Here is a 25,382-nt window from a genome sequence, read left to right as displayed (position 1 = left end):
AACACTGGCTGACCACCAACAAGGTCTTGAGCTTTGCAAAGCCTACTAAAGCGAGTCCATACAACTTGAGGAATATTAGGTCTTTTTGAAGCTATGATGATAAACTACCTGGCAAAAGACAGGAAAGAAAAACCATCGATCAAAATCGGACGGCACTTCGACCCAAGTTTTAACAGATAAAAAAACATAGCGGAAGAATTGCAATCCCTACTAAACTTTGTTCTCAATCTGATATTCATTTGTACCACTTATATGAACCATCCTGTACAGTTTCACTGTAGAAGCACATACCAGGAAAAAGAACCAAAACACCCATATGGGGGGGGTAGGGTTAGCCTGTCCTAGATTTTTGACATGATCTAGGCTTCACTACTTTAAACAAAGAGTTTCAAAACATCCTGTAGATGGTTGGCATCCTGTCCTAATTTGGGATAGTTGTTATGGCTTTACTATATGAAGCTAGGCCAAATGGTCAAAACGGTACCTTGGCAAGATTACATAATATACCTCTCACACCTAACACCGAGAAGTGAAAGAAGGATCAAGCGGTACAACGGTAATCCAGATCCAAAGATTGTGTTTCCAACATGGCAAAGCGCATGACCGGCCAACCATTTGGCAAGCCTTTTAGGCATGCCTCCGGCAAGCCGTCTAGGAGTAGCAGATAAAAAACACAGTGACTTAAAGTAATAATGCAAATACTATGCAAAGAACATAAAATGTAGATAAAAATTCACATCATGAAATTCAAGTCAAGTTTTCTAAATCCCCATCAGAGTCTGTAGCTTGCTTTTCGCGCTCCTTTCGAATACGACTAGCTCTACAATTCGGACTCACGTGGTTCTGAATCTGATTTCACAAGTGCAATGTGAAATAGATAAACACTAATGAGTTCAAATTCGGCAAATCTTTTAGAAAATCAATTTTGAATCAAAATGCCAAAAATGGACTACATTACCAGATTTCAGAGTCGCCGCCTAAATATTTTGTTAGGAAATTTAGGAAACTCATGACTCGTGCCAAAGGCCACGTGTAGTGTCTCAGCTCAGGAACTTAGGTACGAGAGGGAAAGGTCATGAATTGAGCACCCCACTCACCCGATCAAAGATCAGTCTCTACTAATCATGATGTGATTTTTTTATACATTATATGCTCTTGTTCCGATTATTAGGCTAACATTACTATGTGTTGCACACAAGTATAGACTAATTTGCAAAAATTGGAACGCTTTGATCTCATGTTTGTTTGAAAATTGTTTTGAATATGCTTCACTTGAAAATGTGAGTTTGTATGTACATTAATCACTTCATCCCAATTTGAGCAATTAGCCTTCATCCACTGGCATTCAAACAGGTATATCACGTAAGTGTAGACATCCCATTTTTTACTATCCTTACGACTTTGATGTCACCACTTGCACACCCAATGATGAATGTGTGTATGCTTGTTAAGAGCTCGGAAGTCCTTAGCGGAATGCCACATCTTTGAGCCTTCAAACCTTATACACCTCTGGCCTTGTTTTGGACCAAAACCAGAGTTCTTCAAGCCTGTAAACCCTAGTGGCCTACCGGCCACTGCTTTTAGCTGTCGGCTATAAGTGTGTTTTACAGATATTTTTCTACCAGTTGTGCCAACTATTGGCACAGATGCATGCACCTTCTTACACATGTATGTATTGATATTTCTGAGGGAGTTGCATGGTTTTCTATATATAGGAGGCCTCCCCTTCCATTTTCAAGGTTGGAATTTTTAGAGCAAAAACTCTCACTCTCTCTTTCTCTCTCTCGCAATTTCTTAGCTTGTTGCAAGCTTTTGCCTATACACTCTAAACCAAACCTTACCATCGTTGAGCTGAGGTACCTTTGAGCCTAGTTTGAGCTTTTGAAGGTGTGTAAGCCTTGATTTGTTACCTAGAATTGGTCTTCTTTTCAAGAGGCATAAGGCTTTGCTTGTTGCTTTGCTTTAGTTGCTAGTTTTCCTACTATTTTTCTATTATTTTTGGACTGTATAAACTAAGGCCTTAAAGGGTGGAGGGGTGGTTCACCCTTCTTTCCACCTTGCTCTTCTAGCCTTTACCCTTGTGTTTCTCACCTTTACACTATCTTTCCCCTCCTTGTGTCTTACTTACTAGTCTAGCATGCTCCATGTTTTAGCTCATTATTCTAGCTATCTTTGTCTTAATTCCAGCATGTTTTAGGACTTATTTAGCACTTTTTTAGCACTATTTTAAGCTGCTTGTTGCATTTGAGCTTTGTATTACATGCTTGTAGTACAATTATCCTCATAGACTTGGTGGTTTAGGCCTTAGCCACCATCCTATTTGAGTTGATAGCATTTATTTATGGCTTTCCATACTTGTGATCACCTTCAATCATCTCTGCAACCTCCCTCATTTCTTGGCTTTTGTTTTGCTTTGAAAGTTGGTTCAAACTAGTTGCTTATTTAAAGCATGAGATTGAGGTCTTGTACTTAATGGTTTAATCTCTTTGGGGGTTCATTACCAACGGCATGAAACTTCTCTCATGTCTAAAACAACTTTTGGTTTAATGCTTCTTTCTATTAGAGGACTTAAAGCTCACCTTTGGACTTAATGAATTAAAGAATGGAAAGGTAATTAAAAGAAAATAATAAAACTTCAACTAAAAATGATGCAAGATAATAACCTGATTAGGGTTCAATAGGACGTTAATTGAACCCTTGAGTCTTGGATCGTTTCATACTTGTTAGTAATGTAAACGGTTCAAGAGTCATTGTCAACCACTTCCCTTGATCAATTCATGATAGGGAAGGGGTTTGAGAGTCTTTATTTGTTGCATTTATTGAACTTGCACCCTTTGGTTCATAGGCCATCATGCAATGAAATTGCATCGGTTGATGGTTTGTGAATCACATTTTGCCACTCCTTTGAGATTTTTGATGATAAGGAGGGGTAAGTTATGCAGACAACCCTTGAGAATACCCTGTGTTTGCTCTGTTTGCTCTCTGTTGCAGCAGGAAAAACCAGCCATCAGTGGCCAACAGGCCACCACTTCTAGCCTGCTGCCACCTTTGCAAAATCCAGCAGTGCCTTTTTAAAATGAAACAGAATTAGTTTTGAGGTAAAAAAAACAGTGCAAGTGTTCTACTATGCAACAAAGGCATCTAGCAGCAGAAACAGTGGCCTTTTTGGGTGGAAGTCTGAGAGTATGCATGAGCATTCTTCGTTTCCCGAGGCAGAGTGATTAGAGTAGTTAATTTAGTTACTTCATGTTGTAATTAATTAATTAGCTAAATTAAAATTTTCTAATTAATTAACTAGTGTGATTAGTTAGTTAGTTCCAATTTATAATAATTAACTAGAATAGTTAATTAGTTGTGATGTTGTAATAACTAGCTAGAATAGTGAGTATTATTCAATTTGTAATACTTAGTTAATTCATTTTGTAATAGCTAGTTAATTAGCTTAGTTAGTTAGTTTATTCGGACCCTCCTGCGTGAGGGCGCAAATGTTGTAATAATGTGTATGTCTTCCAGCCTCACGTCTTTCTCTCTTTTATTTACTTGCTTACGATGGTTAGTTTAGGGCATCATGTTTCGTTTAGTATCTCTCATGTCTTGCATTCATTGTCTTGCATCTACCGAGGCTCAGTTCATCATTCTAACTTACATCGTCTTTTAAATACTTCTTTGAATACGTGCTTAGACCGCATGCTATCAAATTGATTCATATGCCATATTAATAGCCGAGCCTAGTAATTACATATAGCATGTGTTGCATTAGTCACTTTGCATAGTTAAGACCATGCATTTTTCTAACTCTATTATCTTTTTGGCTTGGAGTACTAGGTGAGCTTTTTGCTTTAGCATAATTGCATGAGTGTGAGTGTTGCCATATCAAAGCATGTTCACCATGAGGCTAAGTGCTTATCTGATGAACTGTTTAAATGCCTGTGGATGAAGGCTAGTTGCTTGAATTGGAATAATTTGAGTAATGTTCATTTAAGCCCACTTTTTCAAGTGGCACATTCGCAAACAATTTTAAAAACTGAACTTGAAATCAAATGTTCCAATTTTTACAAGTTAGTATATATTTGTGTATGTACGCATCGCATAGTAATGCTAGCCTAATAATCGGAACAAGAGTATATAATGTAGATAAGAATCACATCATGATTAGTAGAGGCCGATCTTTGATTAGGCGAGCAGGGATGCTCAATTCATGACCTTCCCCTCTCGTACCTAAGTTCCCGAGCCGAGACAATCTTGGTAATGACGGACACATGGCCTTTGGCACAAGTCATGGGTTTTCTAAATTTTTCAAAAAATATTTAAATGGTGCCTCTGTATCTGGCAAAGTAGTCTATTTTTGACAATTTGATTCAAAATTGATTTTCCAAAAGATTTGCCGGATTTGGACTTTTTGGTGTTTATCTATTTCACATTGTACTTGTGAGATCAGATTCAGAACTACGGGAGTCCGATACTGTAGGGCTTATTCGTCTTCCGAAAGGGGGCACGAAAAGTCATGCTACAGTAAGCACTTAGCCTCATGAAATCATGCTTGATATGGAAACAATAACACACGTGATATTCTAAAGCAATTAAATACTCACCCAATACTCCGAGGCAAGCCAAGAAGGTCAAAAGAGTTAGAAAAAAAAATGCATGGTCCTAATTAATGCACTGTGACTAATGCAACACATACAAAATGCAACTAATAGGCTCGGCTACTAGTATGACATGTGAATCAAATCAAGACATGCGATAAAGCACGGATTTATGTAAAGAATTCGAAATTGACATCGGTTAGTATGATGAGCCGAACCCGTATGCATGCAAAACAACTGGATACAAGGCATGGTAATGTTTATGGAATTAAAACATGAATGCAACATGCAACCATCATAAGCGGAGAAATAAAAGGGAGAAAGAAATGAGGTTGGAAGACCTACACGTTTATTATAATTTTGCCCTCATGTAAGAGGATCCGAATGTCTGAGTGTCCGAATTAAACTAACTATTACAAATTCGAATTACTTAATTAAATTAACTAGCTATTACAAATTGAATGAATACTAAAGCAAGCAATAAACTAGCTATCTAATTTATTACAAAAATAACACTAATTACAACAATATAATATGGCAACAATGAGCATAATAATATAATTATAACAATAATTACAACAATATAAAATAATGATTACAACGATAACATGAATAACCATAAGAATGCACAAGGATCGCATGCACAGTGTTTAGAAGCTGCTCTGTTGCCCAAACTATTCTGTTTCACCTTCAACCACTGCCCTCTATTTCTGCCAAAGTTCACTGTTTACCAAACATTAGAGGCCGGTTGGCCCCTAATAAGGCCCAGTCGAGTCCAGAAACAGCTGGCCGTGCCCTAATTTCATGCAAAAAATATTTCTGTGCTCTGAGGTAAAACAGTGCAGACAGAGCCTTTCTGAGCTCTGTTTTTCCCTTCTGCTCTTCTCTGTCATGGAGAGACTCAAGAGAAGAACGAAGTTGGTTCCAAAACCATCAATAAGCAAGTTGATTGCTTGATGATTTCGGACACAATTGGACAAAAATAAATAAATGTAATGAACAACAACCACCCCTCCCTCCTATCATGAAGTGAGCTCAAAGAGGGAGGTAGAGACGCTTCAAGGGTCGTCATAACACCATGAATTGACGTGTGACGACTCTTGACATGATGGACTCGGCATAACATGCGGCTGAACCCAAGCAAGCTTACGCATTTTCTTTATGTTGGTTAGTCTAATTTTAAGCCAATTTTCTTAGTCCTTTCCATTCTTTAATCCATTTGTCCAAAGTGATAGTTAAGTCCACTAAATGAGAAGAAACATCAAACTAGAAGTGATCCGAAACATGAAAGAAAGACTACGCCTTGACGATGAACCTCCGAAGAGATTAAGCCATTAAGCATAGGTCTCTTTCTCATGCTTGGAATAACCATCAATCGATTGAGATAACTCTCAAGCAAAAAGAAAAGAAGAAAAGAGGGAGATTGTATAAATGATTGTGAGATTGATTATTAACACGAGACTCTTGATATGAAAACTAAGCAAAAAGAAGCTATCAACTCGAACAACTCGGTGTCTAAGGCCTAAACAACCGAAACTATGAGGACGAACAATACAACAAGCGAACTATTCAAAGCATAAACCAATTAAATGAATTAAAACAAGTCTAAACAACCCATAATATGTAAAAAAACAATGGCTCAAAATGTATTAACAGAGCCCAAAAAGCCAAACAAAAGCAAAAGATACAAAGCTAGTAAATAAGAACAAGGAGAGGTGGCTAACCCCTCCACTTTTTGAGACCTCAAATCATGTTTTTTAGCCTTTTTTAAACTCTAAAAATCAGGTTGAAAGTCAAAGAAAAGAATGTAAAACAAGGGTGTGAGCTATGAAGTAAGGTGCAAAAAAGGTGTTAAACCTTTCTACCCTTTGGTAGCTATTCAAACCCAAGTTCAAACACTTGAAATAGATGCAAAACAACACAAATACACAATAAAGAGATAACAAGAGACATAAATGAAAGCAAGAGAAAATATGGTAAGCTTATACCTCTTGAAAAAGACAAGCTCTTGGTTGTAAACCAAACTTGGTCTAAGCACATTCTCAAGGTTGAATTGTGATTCACAAGTCTCAACTAAGGCTCTAAGGTTGTACATGGTGTATTGAGATGGTTCAAGAGTGATAGGTTTGCTCAAAGGTAGCTTGCACAAGAAGAATGAGGTCTTAAGTGTATATATGTTCTTTAGAAATTTTTTAACCCTCAAAACAGAGCCAAGATCTCGTATTTATAGAATTTGAGCAAAATAAGTCGAAAATATCTTCAAAAATAGACAGCCGGCGAGCTCCTGCCCAGAACAGTGTTTCTTGCCCAAAAGGCACGGGCGGCCCTCAATGAGGCACGGCCGGGCCCCAATGTGCTCCCATGTTTCTCTGTTTCAGGCTCAGTGTAGAGTGGCACAATGTTCAAAAATGAACCTTTGAGGAAAGAACAAGGTAAAAATGAAGGTTTTAGGACTGGTTTTGAGAGCTTGCACTTGGATTCCTCCGTTGAGAATTCAAATCATACACAACGCAATTTTCATCATCGAGTGCTCAGGACGAAGCGCCTAAGTCTTACGAGCAGTCAAAAATGGAGTGTCTACACCATGGAAGTTGGCGCCAAAGCTTTGGCAACAAAATTGAATTTCGTAAATTGGGCCTGAGGATGTTCATCCAAATCACCCTATTAAGGAGTTAGGTCGCTTCAACTGCTACAGAACGCCATCAGTCGTGCCACTAATGGACGCCATTAGTTCTGAGGAGTGAAGAGACAGCGCCGTAATGATGGCAGGTATAATGATGGTCATCAACTCATGCTTCACCATCCATTCTTCAAGGATCTGTTTCTCAAGGGATTTTGGTCCAACTCATTAAGGAAAATCATTATTAAAAGACTCAAATTAGGGCAAAAAGGGTGGTTGAAATTCAAGAACATAATTTTATATTCATTGACAGAACTAAAAATGTACTTGAAGTGAGGCATTGTTTGTACCCTTTTTGGCAAAAAATTGCCACATGGCAATTTTGCCAGTTATTTGTACCACATGGCAATGGAAGATCGAAAGTCAAAGATTTTATAGGACCTACGACCAAGATCAAGCAGATGGTGGTTGAAATTGATTTATTTTAATTAATTATATTAACCAAGTTATTGGATTAATTAATCAATTAATTTAGATTTTCTTGGATTTTGAGGAGTGCAACTGTTGCCATTCAAGAAGTCCTGAAAGTGTGAACACAAAAACCTTGCGGACGTGCCAGAACTTGTGAACCTAGTTCAAAGTGTAGGAATTGCTAAACATTTCCGACTTCTAACACAAAGAAATGACTGTGTGTGGCTAAAAGGAACCGCAACTAGTTCGGATCTTGCCCTAATGAAGAGGAACTTTTAACAAATTTGTAGGTAACAAAGATAATTTGACTAAAATTGTGACTTGCATTGATTGAGAATGAAGTACAATTGATAATCTAAGGTAACTAAGTATGAAACTAAAGGCACTAAGCTGTGAAGCTATGATAAAGAAGCTATGAAGCTAAGCTAAGATAATTAAGCTACGAAGCTAAGATAATAAGCTATGAAGCTAAGATGAATTGAAAGACATATATTGAAAGACTCTTAATCGAGTGTTTGGTCAAAGACCCCTTGAAATGTTACACTTGGAGCCCTTTATATAGTGTTGGGGAAGTCCCAAATTCTACTTAAGTACCAGAAACGTGACAGTCTATCCTGGTGATATGTGTCTTTGATGCTAATCTTCATTCCGTAAGAGTAGGAATGGTTTTGATTTTCATAGGCTAGAGCTTATCTTCATCATCTTGGCTTGGTCCATTGAGCTCTAACAGGCTGGCACGTGTCCCTCTAGACTTGAATTTGATTTTATTCTGCTTGATTTGAGGAACAAATTCCTTGGTTGTTGCATAGAATCCTCTTTTCTTGACTATGTATGTTTATCTTTAAGGAACTCAACGAACCAATCTTGCCTTGCTTGGAAAACTAACTCCCTGATTGTAGTTATGTTGATCCTTCATATCTCCACTAGATGGCACATGTCCATAAAAACCTTTTGCCATGATCTTGGAAAAAACGACTCCACCTTTGTAGAATAGTGACTGATATGGAAGATCTTCAAATCTTATGATTCTCATCACTTATCAACTAGATAAGGCACCAAAATATGAGAGAAGCTTCAAAAATAGGAGATAAGTTTCAATCACCTCCTCAACTTTAAGAACAGTTAAGTCCTATCTATCAAATCCAAGCAAATCTAAATTAATTAATTAATTAATCCAATTGCTTTGTTAATCTAATTATTAAAATAAATCAATTCCAGCCACCATCTTCATGATCTTGGTCGTGGGTCCTATAAATTTTTTGACTCCCCATCTTCCATTGCACATGACACAAATAATTGAAAAAATAATCACGTGACAATTTTTGCCAAAAATGGTACAAACACACGTATCACACAATGATGTCATAAAATTAAAACTCATTCAAAATTGATTGGAAATATTCAAATTAATATGCTCATTTACAAGACCAACATATCAATTAATAATTTCCAATAATATGAAATTATTTTTAAAAAATAACATGAGTTATCATCAATTAATACATATAAAACGCATCATCTAAAATAATAACTTTAGCATAAATAAATTTATCATGTACCATTCCATCATGAGATAAAAAGATTCTCCAACCATAAATAAATTTCATTGTAGCTAAACTAGCAAGTTTAAACTTAAAACCCAAAACGGACAAAACATGCCTTGATTTAATCAATTTGATTTGTACAAAAATAAACTAATTATATATATATGGCACTGTTTGGGAAGTTTGGTTTTTGGTTTTTGGGTTTTTTTTTTCCACTAAAAGACAAATTGGTTACAAAACCAAAAAAAACCAATCCAAACAAAATAGCACATCAAACCCCATAATCATTTCATTTTTTATCTCACAAACATCACATCTAACCACAAAAAAACCTAATTATCTTCCTAAACATAAAAAAAAAAAAATCTCTAATAATACCCTATAACTAAAAAAACTACAAAAAAACTCACTTTCCAAACACCCATATAATAATTTTTCCCACTCATGTGCAAAAACTATTTACGGTTATGTATTCACACACAACAATTAAAAAATGATTCAGACAACCAACAAAAAATATTTGCCACAAAGTTTTCTTTGTCATGAATATCAAACTGGATTATAAAACTAGTGTTCTACTTAATTGTTGGAATCAATTTCTTCCATATATACTCACGTTGAATCATGATAAAGTCAATAGAAGTAATACCTTTTCACAAAGTGTTCTTTGTTTTAAGCGGCCTTCAAATCGGCATAAGGATCCTCTAGAGTGATATGGTGAAGTGATCCTCTAGAGTGGTTTTTTAAGGCTTGACACGTGCCCCACTAATAAATTAAAGGTTGAGATTAATTTGGTGAGGAAAAAAATTTCCTCCATTTGGTGAGTTCCGAAGCGACTGAAGAAGGGGAGAAGGAAGAAGAGAGTAAGAGAGAGAGAGAGAGAGAGAGGAATGGCTGAGGAAGAAGACTATGGCGTCGCTCGTCGCCAACGAAGTCGAGTCATACGCCACCGTCGCCGCCGAAGATAGCATCTTATTTCTTCTTGTCTCCTCCACCGCCTTTTCTTTCTCTCTCTCTCTCTCTCTCTATATATATATATATCTAGCTTCATGTTCCTTCAATTGACAGATCTGGCATTATTGTTTTCCTTCAATTGGGTATCATACATCTGTCCAGTCATAAACATCATTTATGTCTTTGTTTGAGTTTTTTGGAGTTTTTTTTTTTTTTGTTATTTTATAATTTCATCTCTGTTGAGTGATTTTTTGTTTTGGTCCCTTTTTTTTGTGATAGATTTTTTTATTAATCTAAAACCCAATTTCCCGAGTTGGTATTAATTCTATTGAATTCATTTGTATTTGTATTTTTGTTTTTGGGCAAACATAAGGTTTAGTTCAATTAGTTACTCGGTTGTCACTTTTTTGAACTTAAGTGGGTTTGCTTCATTCTTCTGTCTTCTATTTTAATTGATCGATTCTGGTTTTAATGATCTGTTTATTTGTTTTTTTAAGTTGTTTTGAAGTTTTGTTTGATTTAGTACATCTATCATGGGTTGATTTTTTGAACTGTCTTCAATGAATATATATATATATATATGTGAGTATATATGTGAATATATATAACAGTACATATGTAAGAGTATATATGTGAATTGTCTTCTAGTCTTCAATGAAAGTGACTCTTCCTCTTCTGTTATACGAGTATATATGTGAATATATCATAATATTTGGTGGTCTTCAAACAGGTGAAGGGGGTCTTAAAGAATAGCTTCAGCGGCAACGACGACGGGGCGATGCGACTTCGTCACCGTCAGCGACGACGTGACTTCTTCCTCGACCGCTCCACTCTCTCTTCTTCTTTCTGTCTCTCCCCCTTTCCAGTCACATTAGAACTGATGAAATAAAGATTTTTTTTGTCCTAACCAAAACGACGTCGTTTTAGTGAAGGAACAATCTCAACCTTTAATTCTATTAGTGGGGCACGTGGCGAGCCCTAAAAGATCACACTAGAGGATTACTTCACCATATCACTCTAAAGGATCCTTACGCTTCAAATCGAAGCGGCAAGTCACATACAAACATAACAGATTGTAAACAAATCTCTCTTATAATGTGGGTGTTTGGGAAGTGAGTTTTTATGTAGGTTTTTTTAGTTGTAAGATATTATTGGGAACAAGAAATTTGGTATTTGGGAAGATAGTTAGATTTTTTTGTAGTTGGATGTAATGTTTGTAAGAAAAAAACTGAAATATTATGGAGTTTGATGTGATATTTTGTTTGGATTTATTTTTTTTTTATTTTGCAAAAACTGTCTTTTAGTAAAAAAAATAAAAAATAAAAACCCAAAAAAAATTGTTGCCAAACACCGCCATTGTAAATTAGTTTCAGTTTCAAATGTATTATGTTAAAGCATCTCCAATAGTTTCTCATTAGAGCTGTCAAAGTCATTTTATAACAGGTGTGGGGCAAAAGTGTTCCCCAGTAATAAGTTTGACAAATGTCAAAGCTTGTGTCAAATTTGACATAAGATTTGACAGCTGCCAAAGATGCCAAGTCACCGAATCCAACCATTTCCTCCCTCCCTCCCTTTCTCATCATCCTTCCCAACAAAAACTTTCAAAATAGAAACAAAATTCACCCAAAAATAACTATTCCTAAAAAATAAATTCTAAAGCTTAAAATTTCAGAATCAGGCCAAAAATTTCAGGAAACTTCAGCAATATAAATCAATCAAAATTTCAGGAATATCAATCAAAATTTCAAGAATTTCAAGCAATCTCCAAAAAAAAAAAAAAAATTTCAGCAAATTTATACTAAAAAATGCCTAGAATTTGAAGATTCTTCGACGTCATCTTCTTCATCTTCGTGTTTGGATCATCTTCATTAGGGTTTCGGCTTGATCTTCTTCATCTTTGTGTTTGGATTGTCTTGGTTAGGGTTTCGGGTTTGGATCATTTTCATTAGGGTTTGGATCGTTGGAGAAGAGGTTAGAACAGAGGGAGAGAGAGAGATCGAAGAGGGAGAGAAATGATCATTTTCGTTAGGGTTTAGATCGTTAGAGAAGAGGGTTGGAGAAGAGGATCGATTTGAGATTGATTTTGAAATTAAAAAGGCTATGTTTTATCGTCGATCTGTGATTCATCGCCGGACTATCAAGATGAATGAGAGAAAGAGAGAGAGACGTGAGATGAGAGAGAAATAGAGATCAAAAGAGAGGGAAAAGTTCTGGAATTTTAAAAGTTCAACCATTGGGATGCTCATATAGATATATTGATCCAATGGTTTGGAAAATTAAAAGAAGAATCTGGAATGACGTGGATTTCAATAATTTTTTTCAATTTTAATTTTCTTTTATTTATCTAGAATGTAGTGGTATGTTTTTTGATGGGGTGAATTATATTTAATTTTTTTTTAATTTTTTAATTTTTTTATAATTGTCTAGTTGGGTAGAATGTAAATATTTAATTATTTTTTTTTAAGAAAAAGTTTGCAAAAGGTCATAAAAGATAAAAAAAAAAAAAAATAAACAATGAAAAGATCACTAAAAAGCCTATATCTAAAACAACACCTACAAAATTGGATGGAAAATTTGCCAAAATGGAAATGCTCTTGTAGCATTTGCCATTGGAGATGCTCTTACATAACTACACAGATTAATATTTCAAAAAAAGAAAAAGAAGAATAAACAAATGATATTAACCCCACATAAACGAATTATGTTTCTACAAACAGAGTTTAACTAGAAAATTAAAATTTGTAAACTAGATTTGAATATAATGTAAACATTTTCTAATACACAAATTCATGAATAACAATGTGAAATTGTAATAACAATTCAATACGAAGTAGAATCTAACTCAAATAAAGATTTGGGTAGAAACAGTACACAACAGATTATCTAGAATATAGAACAAAAAATTAATATTTCAAAAAATATAAAATATGCAATCTGTATTAAAGCAAAACTATAAAATACACAAATAAATTATGTATTGAAATTAGAACCAGAATAATAATAATAATATTAAGTCTGTATTAAACAGAACCAAAAATCCGTGTCAAGATTGTTGGAAAAATCCTTATGTGTATTGTGTGAAACACGTAATAATCATACCAAATATATAATCAAATTACGTAAAAATATAAGTTGAAAACAATGTAATTTGTTTGGGTAAAACCAAACCATAATACTCATAGAGAAGTAGAAAACTTATGAACATGTTGCAAAAATCTGAAACCAAAAACAGTTTGATCGACGCTTGTGGTGGACACAATTTCTTTAAGATGAATTTTGCCCCTCGCTCCGGTGCTCACAAGTTTGAATGGGTGTCCGTTTCCCAAAATACAACGATTGGAAACCATGTAGAAGCAACACTTCAATCTATGCGTCTGGCTCTCTCTGTTATACTCTATGATGTCCCGGGTATGTCACCCGTTTTATTCTTCCCTTAATTTTGTTTAATTACGTAATTTCGAGCTTATGATTTCAATCTAAGACCCTATCGGCCGTGTGAGTACACTTTATTCAAAAAATTTCTTGTGTTAACATCCTAAACTAGTTCCAAGGTCTAAGTTCTTCATTCTGGGTGCGGAGGTGGAATCGAGGTGGAGAAACACCTAGTTAAACTTCGTATTGCTTCTGGTAAACAAAATCGCACGTGCGGGGGAGGAGCCGCACGTGCAGTGTGGTGAGGGGTGTCTTTTTGAGGCTTGGCTATTGAAATAAAAGCATGCACAGAAGAAGAAAATTGCACATGCGGAATGAGAAAACCGCACTTGTGGCCTGGGGCTTGCATGTGTAGGAAAGGACGCTGTATGTGCGACAAAAGGCATACACGTGCGGGACTGCTTATGAGTCTAAAAATTTCTTCTTTTCTTTCTTTTGGCTGAGTTACTTTTTTCATTTCTTCATTTCCCTTCTCTCTCTACATCTTCTTTTCTCCCCATTCTCTCTACAAAACACCCACCACCATAAATTCTTGATCTCTTCAAATTCATTGGAGATTTGATCCTAGTTCCTTCATCAATTTTGGAGAGCTTTTCAAGGGCTACATATTGTGAAGTGGAGATCGAGTTTCGACACCGACAAAATCTTAGAGTTTTTCCCATCTTTCTTCTCTAAACGTGAGGTATGGAGTTTCTTAGAATTAAATATACGATTTTAGCATGTCTTGGTCTATTTTGGTATGATATTTGTGTTGGCAGTTTGGAGATTTGAAATGTGGAGTTTTGAAATTGTTTGAAAAAGTGATTTCTCTCTTGATTTTACTCAAATTGATTGGTTTTATGAACTTATGAGACTCTTGGAAGTCCATCGAGGAAAATATCTTTTGAGAAGGAGAGAAAATTGTATTTGGGAAAAACCCTAGATTTTCAAAATTTGGAGAAAAGTTGATTTTGCGAAAAATTCATGTAAATGTTGGGATTTTCATTAAGAAAAATGATGAACTTTTATAAGTGATGTGTTGTTGAGGCACCCATGAGTTGGATGGGTTATGTTGGTGAAAAGTTACCCTTGATAGCATGATTGAAATATGCTTGGATTATGAAAATTTGATATTGATTGTGAATATGGAATATTGTCATATGTCACATATGCATTGTTGGATGATATTTGAGAAACACCGGTAATTATGGTAAATTTCTTTGAAATGTTGAACATTGTGTTAACATTGAGAGAATGTTGTGACTTTTGGAAATTGTTTATTGAGAATATATATTAAATTTTCATTCCATCCTCATTCATTGCATAGCTTTTGAATAATGTTTTATTAAAGCTTTGATTTTGGAAAATCAAGTTATGGTTTTAAGATAACCTTTGAACTTGAAATGTTTTGTGGTAAATATGTTTGGTAACTTTGGGTAGAAGGTGTAGTTTGAGAAATAAGTTAGTTAGAGTGTCCATGGTGAAAAATCGAAAACAAGCGCAAAGCAGGTGCCGCGTGCCTTCTGGTTAGGAGTCGGTAAAGTGGCAATTGATAGTGCTTGATATGCCTACTTGTAGACACCAGCTTAGAAATTACCTGAGTCATATTTACTACCCCGAATTTGTGTTTTGAACTCATTGAGATAATGTGTTTTCAAAAAGATCATTGCATGTGATTTCAAAAGAATAAAACTCTTGGTTATTGAAACATGACATGATGTGGCATCCATATTATAAAACTACTTAAAACATATATACTTTGTTAAGATCTTCCTACTGGTTTTGTGCTCACCCCTAGTGGATTTGTGCACGATTGGATGTGGTGATTCCGTCTCAGTGAAGGCGAGTGGATGTTTGTGAGAGCGCAAGGCTCTTTGCTTATTTGTTATATTTTTGACAAACCAAGGGCTTATTTGTATGGGTTCACAAACCATTTATTTGTAACCGGACTTAAGCCTTGGAACTTGTGGCCCAAGGGCCTTTTTTTTGTGTTTATTTCTTTTGATTATATTATCTGTCGCACATGCTATATATTTATACCCAAGAGGAGTTTGAATATGTAATTACATGTAGACTTCTTATGTAAATCTCTTATATATCAAGAAATACAATTATAGAGATTTGAATAGTATAGTGATGATTGAAGTTTCATGATTATTTAACTGAAAAGGATTACATCAAGATTGTTTTATGCTATTTATTTGGTGGCATTACATACTCGACCTAAAGTATAATAATGCATGAATCCTAAAATTCCTATCTCTTCTGCATGAATGCCATGGGATGGGATGGTATTTGTAAAAGTGGTTGTGACCATTCAAAACACGTTCTATTTGAAGAAGCACTATAAAGAGTTGCACTGTTCTATTTGAATGGAGTCAATTTTCATTCACTTCTAAAATTTTTCAACAATGTTGTGGTTCTACCATTATAAAAACACGTTTGCAAAACTAGAGAGCTACAACTTATGTATATAGATTTGATATTAATAAGATATCTAAGTGTTTACAATCCGATTTGGTTTCAAATTGGAACCGTAAGTTTTAAACCAATGACTGAACCATGAACTACGGTTCAATTATTTTAAGAACCAAGACCGAGCTATGTGTTCAGAAAACTAAACTAAATTCTGCTAATAAATGCAAATTTAGGGACAAAAAAATTAATTTTTTAGACAAATTTTAATATAAAAAGTAATTCATCACTAAATATTCAATTTCGTTGCTAAAAATACAATCATTACACTTTTGGCAATAAAGATATGTTGTCCTAAAAAGTGATTTCGTCGCTAATTTTTTATCTTTAAAATCTTAATTTATTTATATAAAATTAATTAGGGTTCTGCTAATGACATTTCTAAGAGTTGTCAATAAGAAATACAAAATGACAAAATATTTATAATCACAATACACTTTTCACATATCTCAAAACACTTCTATATATTTTTAAATATCCTTTACATGTTTTAATATATTTTTTGTATATTTTCTAGCTCATAAGACTGTCTTTAACATTTTCCAACTAGTTAAAACTGTTGTTGCTAACTTTCTCACTTATTATTCCATCAAGATTCTAGAATGAAATAAGACACCTACAAAGAGCTACTATAAAACAAGACATACCAAGCACACAAGTACTTATAAACTTGAAACCTTAAACATAAAAATAGGCACACAAGTCAAGCGTTTCTTTGAGGCACACAGGGAGTTCGGATTTGCTAAAACTAAAAATCTCCATTTCATAATGAAGTTGACCTATTATTAAATTAACTTGGATTTACTTTATTAATCTAAACCGTTCATCTTATACAATTAACTAAAAAAATGATGCATGCAAAAAATCAAGTTGATCTAACATTGATTATTATCATACTATTATATCATTTTTATCTATACAGTCTATATGTTTTTAAGAATAAACCGTCCATGTGTTATGATATATATATGCGATTTGATTATGTGATTATTTATGTCTGATCAACCCAATTTGTTACATGCATTTTCTTCTCAACTTGTCATATGAGACGAACTGTTCATATCATTGACATGAATACAAATTAGTCTCACAATGCGCCAACTTCACATGTAAAGTTGAGATGTTGAATTTTAGCAAATCTGAGCTCTAAGTACCACAGTAGTCCTTAATACAACTTTCACTTCTGGTATACACATCTGCATAAGAGTACAGAAGTAATCCTAAATTATCAAATGGGTGAAACTGAAGTGGGTGTTGTTCATCAACAAGCTCTCGAGGTATATGTATAGTCCCTTTGTTGATTGAAAAGAGTCCCAATGAGTATCTTGTTTTGTCCCCTGTCATCACAACTCTATGGGAAGGTGAATGTATTCTGTTGTTGCTCCATGCCTATGACATCCAACCAAAAAAACATATCATCTCTTAAAACTTGAATAATTCAAAAGTCAATCCAAATCATTTGGTTTCTTTGCTAACATTTTTGTAAAAACCTGTCCCGGATTTGGAGTGGTTGCTATGTGTGAAGCGTAATAGTCACTGTTGTGCGTGCAATATAGTTCATTTTGGGTTTTATTTCGATAATTTAAACCGGTCACTTTTTTAGGATATATCGTGTAAAACATATCTGCAAAAAATCATGTTGATTTGACATCGTTAGTCCTTTCATTAAATTGCATTTGTATTCAGTCTTATATTTAAAATAACATTGCTCATCCATTTGTTTCAATACAAATATGTTTTGATGAAAGGGCTACCAATGTCGACTTAATTTTTTGCAAGTATATTTTATACAATATATCCTAAAAAATGGATGATTTGAATTATCAAAATAAATGCTGGAGTGGACCTCATCGCATACACAATAGTGCCTATTGTGGCACCCCAATTCCACTTATCTAATATATATTGTTTTTGTTTCCAAAAAATCAAAAAATAGAATTGATACAAAAAATTTCAAATTTTTTAAAAGTAATAATAAAAAGATTTAACTTGTTTTCAAAACAAATTTTCGGCCACTCCTCCCTTCCCTATCCCTCCAGCCACCACCCATCGTTGCCATTGACCACCATAACCATTCAATGATCTTCGACCAACTTTCAACGAATAGTCTCCCTCTAGTGATTAGATGGCCACCGAAAAAGAGGAAAAAAAAAAAAATGCTTATCGCAAAACATGTAATATAATATGTGAGGGAAAATCACTAAAAGTTTATCAAAGTGGCTTTTAATTTTAAAAATATCGTTACTATATGATTTTGAATAAAATTATTGTATATGTTTTGGTTAAATAGATCTCTATAAAAATGGCATCCCAAGGAAAAAATTATGAGTATAAGGTGATACCATTGTACGTAGTGTCATATGTCAATAAAAAACCGTAAATGAAATTAGTGGACAAATCTTGTCTTTTACCAACTCAACAATGTTGTGGTTCCTATTGAAAATAAAATTACTTACTGAATAATAATATCACCATATAATATTATTGTTATATTTAATATTTACTCTGTAAGTAAAGGTGGAGGTGGTGAAGTTGAAGTTGAGATAAATCAACAAAGAAGGACAATAATTTATTGAAGTACCAAATTCTATATAGAGGTGGAGATGGTGATTCACTATATGAATGGTTGCTTTCTATTTTATTTTTAAAAAATTGAAATTGGTTTAATAAAAGTAAATATGAAAAAAAATATTTTTAGTTTAAAAAATTATATTCACCATGAAAATAAGAAAAATATATAAAAATAATGATTTTTTTTTTCAACCGGTCTCATAACTCAACCAAACAAAGTTGATTTTTATATTTTTGCTTAAATCATAAAACGAAAAAAAAAAGAGATTAGCATGCAACCATTCTCTTTTATTGTAGAGTTTATACTTATTAACGTTAAGGATTCCAACATAAGACGCCTAAACGGACCAATAATGCGGTGTGTCGGTGATATCACAACAATGGTATCCACCCTCGAATGAATTTCAATTACCAGGTCTTTTGGGAAGAGGGTAAAAAGTCCGTTTTTAGTTTTTTATCTATTTTGAATCACATCACCTCTCACATTTTTTACACACAAAAAGACAAAATAGATTAAAAAAACTAAAAAGTCAGTTTTTTATCAACTTTCCAAAACACCTTATAGTCTAACCCCAATCCCGCCAAAATCATAATAGCAAAAAAACCCCAAAAAATAAAATAAAATAAAATTTAATGATTGACCTACCATGAAAGCATCTCCTGCCATGACCACAAAAGATGAAGGCAAGTACTCCTCAAAACCAATCCACTCTCCATTGTTGGACTTCACCTCCAAACCATTAACTTGATTTTGATGAAGTATTGTTATGAAGCTCTTGTCAGTGTGACTGGTTAGCCCAATATCCATCTCATTCATCTTGGGAGCTTTGTATTTTGTGGCTTTAAGAAGGTAACTGGTTGATCCAATATCATGATTTTCAAAACACTTCTCTACACCATAGCTCTCAAATACCATTCTCTTCACTGTCTGTTCTAGTTGAGAGACTAGCTTTGAATATGAACAAACTGTTTCACTATCCAATCCCAATCAATTAAAAATGGGATTAGGTGATTTGGAATTAGCATAGTTAAAGAACATGGAACAATTATGGAGAATGCTACGAACTCAGAAGAATAATCAAGAAAAATACCCAGAATTTAATATGTGTGGTCAAGATTCAGTCAATGTGTGGGGCAACAATAACGACTTTAAATTTACACCATTGATCTAAAATTCTTGGTGCTTTTCTCGTCAATTTTTTTTTTTTTTTTTTTTTTTTTGTGGTATCAAATTTACACCATTGAACTGAAATTCTTGGTACTTTTCTGGTCAATTGTCTAGTATCATAGACTTTTTTTTTTTATGACTCCATTTGATTAGAAAGAAAAACTGATGGAAAGTGAAAGCGAAAGAAAATATGTATAAAAGAAAAGTAAAATTCTTACAAGCATTTAATTAAGATAAAAAAAAAATGTAAGAAAAAGATAAAGAAATTTGAAATTTTAATTATAGATAACTCCTTATATAGACACATTCAATTTTTCTTATGTTTTTGTAAAAGGAGAAGGATCCCCTCCAGTCTCTTTGGGCCCGTGAGGTTCACCACGTGTCCCGTTTCGATGATCCGAACAGTTCATTTTGTCGGACACTTCGTGTATTTCGTCCAAAAAAAATTAGGTCAATTCAATAATTACAACTTGTTCAATTTTTCACTAGAAAAATAGACAACAATTGTGTTTTTAAAAATAAACCAAACATTTTTTTAGTGATAAACGCAATAAATTAACAAATTACAGATCAATCTAATTTTTTTGTGAATAAAATACACAAAGTGCCTGACATAATGAACGATTCAGATCATCGAAATAGGGCCCGTGGTGCACTCCACGGCCCAAACAACGCCCTCCAGTCCAAAATCTGGATTGAAGGGGATCCTCCTCCTTTGTAAAGGAAAAATTAAAATGTTAGTTATAACATTAATACAAATTATACAAAAAAAATTAATAATTTTGTTTTACTCTCTACCACTTTCATGTTAAATAAACTCATAAAAAGTTTTTTTTTCTTCTTCTTCTTCTTCTTTTTCTCACTTTAATTTTTATCACTTTCATCCTAAACGCATTATGGAAAAGTAATGTGCCCATTGTAAACTAGCGTCTAACCCCTATTTATGTATACAGTGGTAAATAAAAATAAAAAATGATTGTTTTGGTTTTCTATGTTTTAAAACTTATAGGAAAAATTAAAAAAAATTAAAAAATTTCCTACCAATCGGAGTTTCAAAGGCCTTGTCCAAGAATCCTCCCTTTCTCTGTTCATATTTCATCTTGACTTGATTGTTTTGAAAAATTAAATTTAAGACAAATTATACATGTGAATTGTATCCTTATAATTTTGAGGAATTTTCACATCAATGTATAATTACAAAAATAATTATAAATTAATGATGAACTTTATCACTGTTAATAATTAAATTTATAAAGTTGTTTATACATGTGTAATAATTTCTTTAAGCACTGAGGGGTAATTTTCCCTATAATTTTTCATTTGTGTCAATTTAATTTTTATAATTTTAATTATATCAAATTTATCATTTAACTTTTCACATTGTGTCAGTTTAATCTTTCGCTAAAAAAAATACATAAACCAAGGACAAAATGATTTATTCAAAAGAAAACTGACCATTTTAAATTGTTCATCAAACTATCAATCATTTTGAGAAGGGTCGATGGAAGGGTCAATGGTATCCCTTAATTTCAATCTAATTTCGAAAGTAACATTTTTTTTTTTTTTTTGGTTGATAATAACCTGGAACCATGTCATAAGCCTTTGGGTCCAACCTAGGAATGTAAAGCCAATAATTAAGCAACAACCCACAAGCACATGATTCGAACAAATGGGAGGAGTCAATACGAGTTGCACCTGTGGGAACAGACACGAATGACGATGAGGAGAACGCCAAATAAAAGGTAGGCCGCACCTTGGGGCCGAATATATCAGGTAAGTCAGCATGGTCCCATTAAAGTGGGACTAGGTTATCCCTTTTTAAAAGGTATAGTAGGAAGATGGGCTCTGACAGAGTGATGATGAAAGGTTAAGCTATATGAAGAAAATATCAGGAGAATGACTCTATAAAAGAAAATGAAGGCTTAAGAGGTATACCTTAAGAAACTAACGACACTAATCTTTCTACAGAAACTGACTTACTCGTTAGAGAGCTAATTTTGGTACCACCGATCTGAGTTGTTCTTCTGTTTCAGGTGACGTCTCAAGAATCTCTGGAGGGCTTGTCTAGATTAAAGGAGTATTCCAAAACGACCTCTCAATAGAACCTAAGCTGGATTTGTGGAGAGTTAACCTACTGACCAATTAAATTACTCCCTTAGGGTATTTCAAGTAACAATATTGGACTAAATTGATAAAATGTGAAAAATCAAGGTTGAAATTGATACAATTACAACTTGAATGACCAAATTGAATCAAACTGTAAGGAAAAAAAAGTGTATTTTATTCTAAAATTTATGTTACACAATAGGTGTTTGACTAAGTTTTGTTATAATGAAAATGGTAGAAAGTGACTGAAATAGAATAAATAATTGGTTTCAATTTTTGAATTCAATTTTCATGGAAATTGAGTTTTTTTATTTTTTTGTATTTCTTTTAATGATTTTTTTAATATTTTAAGTAAATTTTTACTTTTTAGATGTACCTAACTTAGATGTACCTAAAAAGTAAAATATTTGTAAAAAATATTTTAAAAAATCAATAAATACATAAGAATAAAAAAATAGACTGAATTTTCATATTTTTTTGTATTTTTTATATTTAGTGAATTTTTTAAAAGATTTTTTCACAAATATTATAGTTTTGAATTGTATTTATAGGTGTATTTAAAAAGTAAAAAAAAAAATATTTAAAAAATTCACTAAAAACAAAAAGATATGAAAAACAAAAAAACTCAATATTTAGAAAATTGAAACTAAACATGGTGAAATTTTTCAGAATTTGTTTAGCATAAAAGTTGTGGAAGTTACAAGAACTTTGATTTTCTTATACAACTCATAATGTCATGATAATTAAGATTCTAGTTTCTTGTAAAAAAACGAAGAGAAATACAACAAAATTTAAATTTGTTAGAAAAGTAGTTAATTATAATTTAAATTCCTGTTTTCTTGTAAAAATTTTATCATAATCAAATTAATATAAGAAAATATATTTTCTTTTCATTTTTTTTCTTTTACCGCACTTATTACTATTTTCACTTTCCCTCATTTATTTTAATCTAATCAAACAAGACCTAGCAAAAGTTGACACGAAACATGTACTTTACAAACAATAAATAGAACGATGGGTTATTTACAATAATACTGTTTAACCATTATTAAATATCACTTTATTGTCTTTCATTTGTGAACCGGTACATTTTGACTCCCTCAATTATAAAAATGTATCACTTTCACTCCTGGAGACCATATTCAAAAGAGATGTATTTATACGATTTTCACAAGTGAGAGGGTCAATGTACAGATTTATAAATAAAGCAATAAAATGATATTCGCTAGTAGTTTAAGAAATCTTTAACACAATTAACCCTAAAACAAAAGAGATCAAATCATACCAGAATTTGTCATTCCCGGCAGGCCACATGAGTTTAGTGAAAGTTTGAGTTCCTTGGAGAGTCTGTGGATCACTAATCCCCATACTCTCATATAAAGGAATATCCGGCAATTGTCCAACATAGCCAAAGTAAGGCACATCAGAAGTGTTTTGGACTTTGGTTTCTGTTGGGAGATCAAACAATTCCTCCAATTCACTGAATATTGCTTCATCAAGCTCCAAATCAACTCTTTCATACACTGCCACAAAGCAACCATACTCTTCGAGTGCTCGCCGGACTTCGTGGCACGTGGCGATCCAAGAACTCTTGCCAGGCTTCAAGTTTTCGCCCGTGAATTCGACCGTTGGAAGCTTGGCAGACAATGTTTCAGAATCCATGAATTTTTTATTTTTATTTTTTTGATAATTTAGAGAGAAAATTTAGATGGGTTTTTGAGGTGAGTGGTGAGATTGGTTTTGGGGGTTTATATGGAAATAGAAGAAGAGTTGACCGATGGGTTCAAGAAAAAATTGAGGAATGTTTAGTGATTGTCACAACATGTCATTGCAGGCTTGGATACTTGTTAACTGAAATATTTGGCTGATTGGTCCAAGATTAAAAAAATAAATAAAAATAAAAATATCCTAATTTTTTATTCATCATTAAAACAAAAGATATAATAATAATAAGCATTATGTTTCAGACCCCACTGGGGTGACCCTTAGAAACCCCAGTGGAGTCTGATTGGCTAGAATTTTTTTTTTTTTTTTTTTTTTTTTGTCTTCTTCAATAACCAACTCCCACGTGTGTGATGGGGGTGGAAAAATGTGGGGTTCCATCAGGATACTAATAATAATCTAAAATCTGAGGTGAAGGAGCTTTTTGTTTGTTTGATTTTTCAAAAATTATTTTTAAACAAGTTTTCGTTTGTCATTAGTGGTTTTTTTTTTTTTTTTCATTTTTTGTCAATTTTGTTTTTTTACTTTTTAAATGCATATAATCTAAATGCATCTAAAAGGTTTTAAATTTTTTTGCCTAAAATATAAAAAAATATTCACTCAATTTGTTTGAGTTTTCATTTGTTAGTAAATTTTCTTTTTATATTTTAGTTTATTTTTATTTTTTTAGATGCATTTAAATGCTGATGAATTTATAAAATAAAAAATTAATTAAAAAATATTTTTAAAAAATCACCAAAAATAAACAAAAAATTTACTCAAAAATAATTTTTAAATATTAAACCAAAACATATGATTAGTCTATCTAGGGATTCTGCCGGCTAACGTGATCTGACCATAGGGTTGTTCGTGATTTTGTTTAGCATAATTTTAAATAAATAAAAATAAAATTACACCATTTAGAAATGGGATTTTTTTTTTCAACTCTCCCATTATAGTTCTTTACTAGTTTAAGAACAAAAAAAAAAAAAAAATACATGCTGATTTTCGTCCTCTACTTTTTCAGTGTCTTATTTTGGACTAAAATATCCTTACACTTCCCGTGAATCGAAAAATCAAACTAAACCGATATATTTGGGTTGAGTTGGGTTGGGTTGAGTTGAGTTAGTTTTGAGTGCATTGATTTGATTTTAAGTCTTCAAATCATTAAACTAATAAAATTGGGTTGGTTTTTGATTTAGGTCTTGTCTAGACCCAACCAATTGGAGAACCGAACATATATATATATAAATGTTATTTATATTGACATATCTTTATCTTATTATTCTATTACAATAGACTTGATTATAGCTAATAATTTTTCATATACAAGAATTATTAGATAAATAAAGAAAGTACTAGAAACTTGAGTCAAACTTCGCAATTGATTTAATTTGTATTGATTGTATTAATGAATTTTATTTGTATTGATTATATTTAAACTTGAGTTGAACTTAATTTGTATTGGCTTGCATTAAATAATAGAGATTATTTCATTTTTATCTCTATACTTTGTCACGATTTTCAATGACTTCCCCAGATTACTCTTATTTTCACGCGTACCCCTATACTATTTAGGTTACTATCAATTTTGCCCCAGCCGTCAGATTTGAAACGGAAAAATTTTTTTAAATTACATTTTGACCCCAAATTTCAAAAGAAAGATGCAGACCCACTTTTTTCCTACCAGCAAACCACCACCAACAACCACCACTTCAAGCCCTTCTATCTCCTTCGTCATAACTTTGTTTCGCCTTATTATTACATCGTTGGAT

The 25,382-nt window shown here is 33.1% G+C and overlaps 1 protein-coding gene and 1 long non-coding RNA gene across 2 annotated transcripts; one reads left to right on the top strand and one right to left on the bottom strand.

The window, feature by feature from the left end:
* Positions 1-14,003: 14,003 nt before the first annotated feature.
* LOC145790775 (uncharacterized) lies at positions 14,004-15,719 on the top strand. The gene is made up of 2 exons (XR_014329946.1): positions 14,004-14,289; positions 15,385-15,719. It is a non-coding gene; the product is annotated as an uncharacterized LOC145790775 (long non-coding RNA).
* Positions 15,720-17,105: 1,386 nt separating this feature from the next.
* Positions 17,106-23,772, bottom strand: LOC114320483 (putative 2-oxoglutarate-dependent dioxygenase AOP1). The gene is made up of 3 exons (XM_028267544.2): positions 23,192-23,772; positions 19,279-19,606; positions 17,106-17,450 (listed from the first exon to the last, which is right to left on the bottom strand). Exons 1-3 carry the CDS (start codon positions 23,566-23,568, stop codon positions 17,208-17,210), a joined length of 948 nt encoding a protein of 315 aa, XP_028123345.2. The 5' UTR covers positions 23,569-23,772; the 3' UTR covers positions 17,106-17,207.
* Between the last annotated feature and the right edge of the window lie 1,610 nt (positions 23,773-25,382).

The sequence above is a fragment of the Camellia sinensis genome, chromosome 5 (genome assembly GCF_055761805.1).
Source record: "Camellia sinensis isolate YWXY chromosome 5, ASM5576180v1, whole genome shotgun sequence".
NCBI lineage: Eukaryota > Viridiplantae > Streptophyta > Magnoliopsida > Ericales > Theaceae > Camellia > Camellia sinensis.
Note: the sequence above shows the minus strand (reverse complement) of the source record. Positions and strands in the feature narration are given on the sequence as shown.

What these genes read in the sequence shown, in the direction of transcription:
- LOC114320483 (XM_028267544.2), bottom strand. Translation starts at nt 23,568, where the DNA reads ATGGATTCTGAAACATTGTCTGCCAAGCTTCCAACGGTCGAATTCACG. An exon ending in GCCGGGAATGACAAATTCTG is followed by an intron (nt 19,607 to 23,191) that starts GTATGATTTGAT and finishes GGGATTGGATAG; the next exon opens with TGAAACAGTTTGTTCATATT. An exon ending in TGGCAGGAGATGCTTTCATG is followed by an intron (nt 17,451 to 19,278) that starts GTAGGTCAATCA and finishes TGGATGTCATAG; the next exon opens with GCATGGAGCAACAACAGAAT.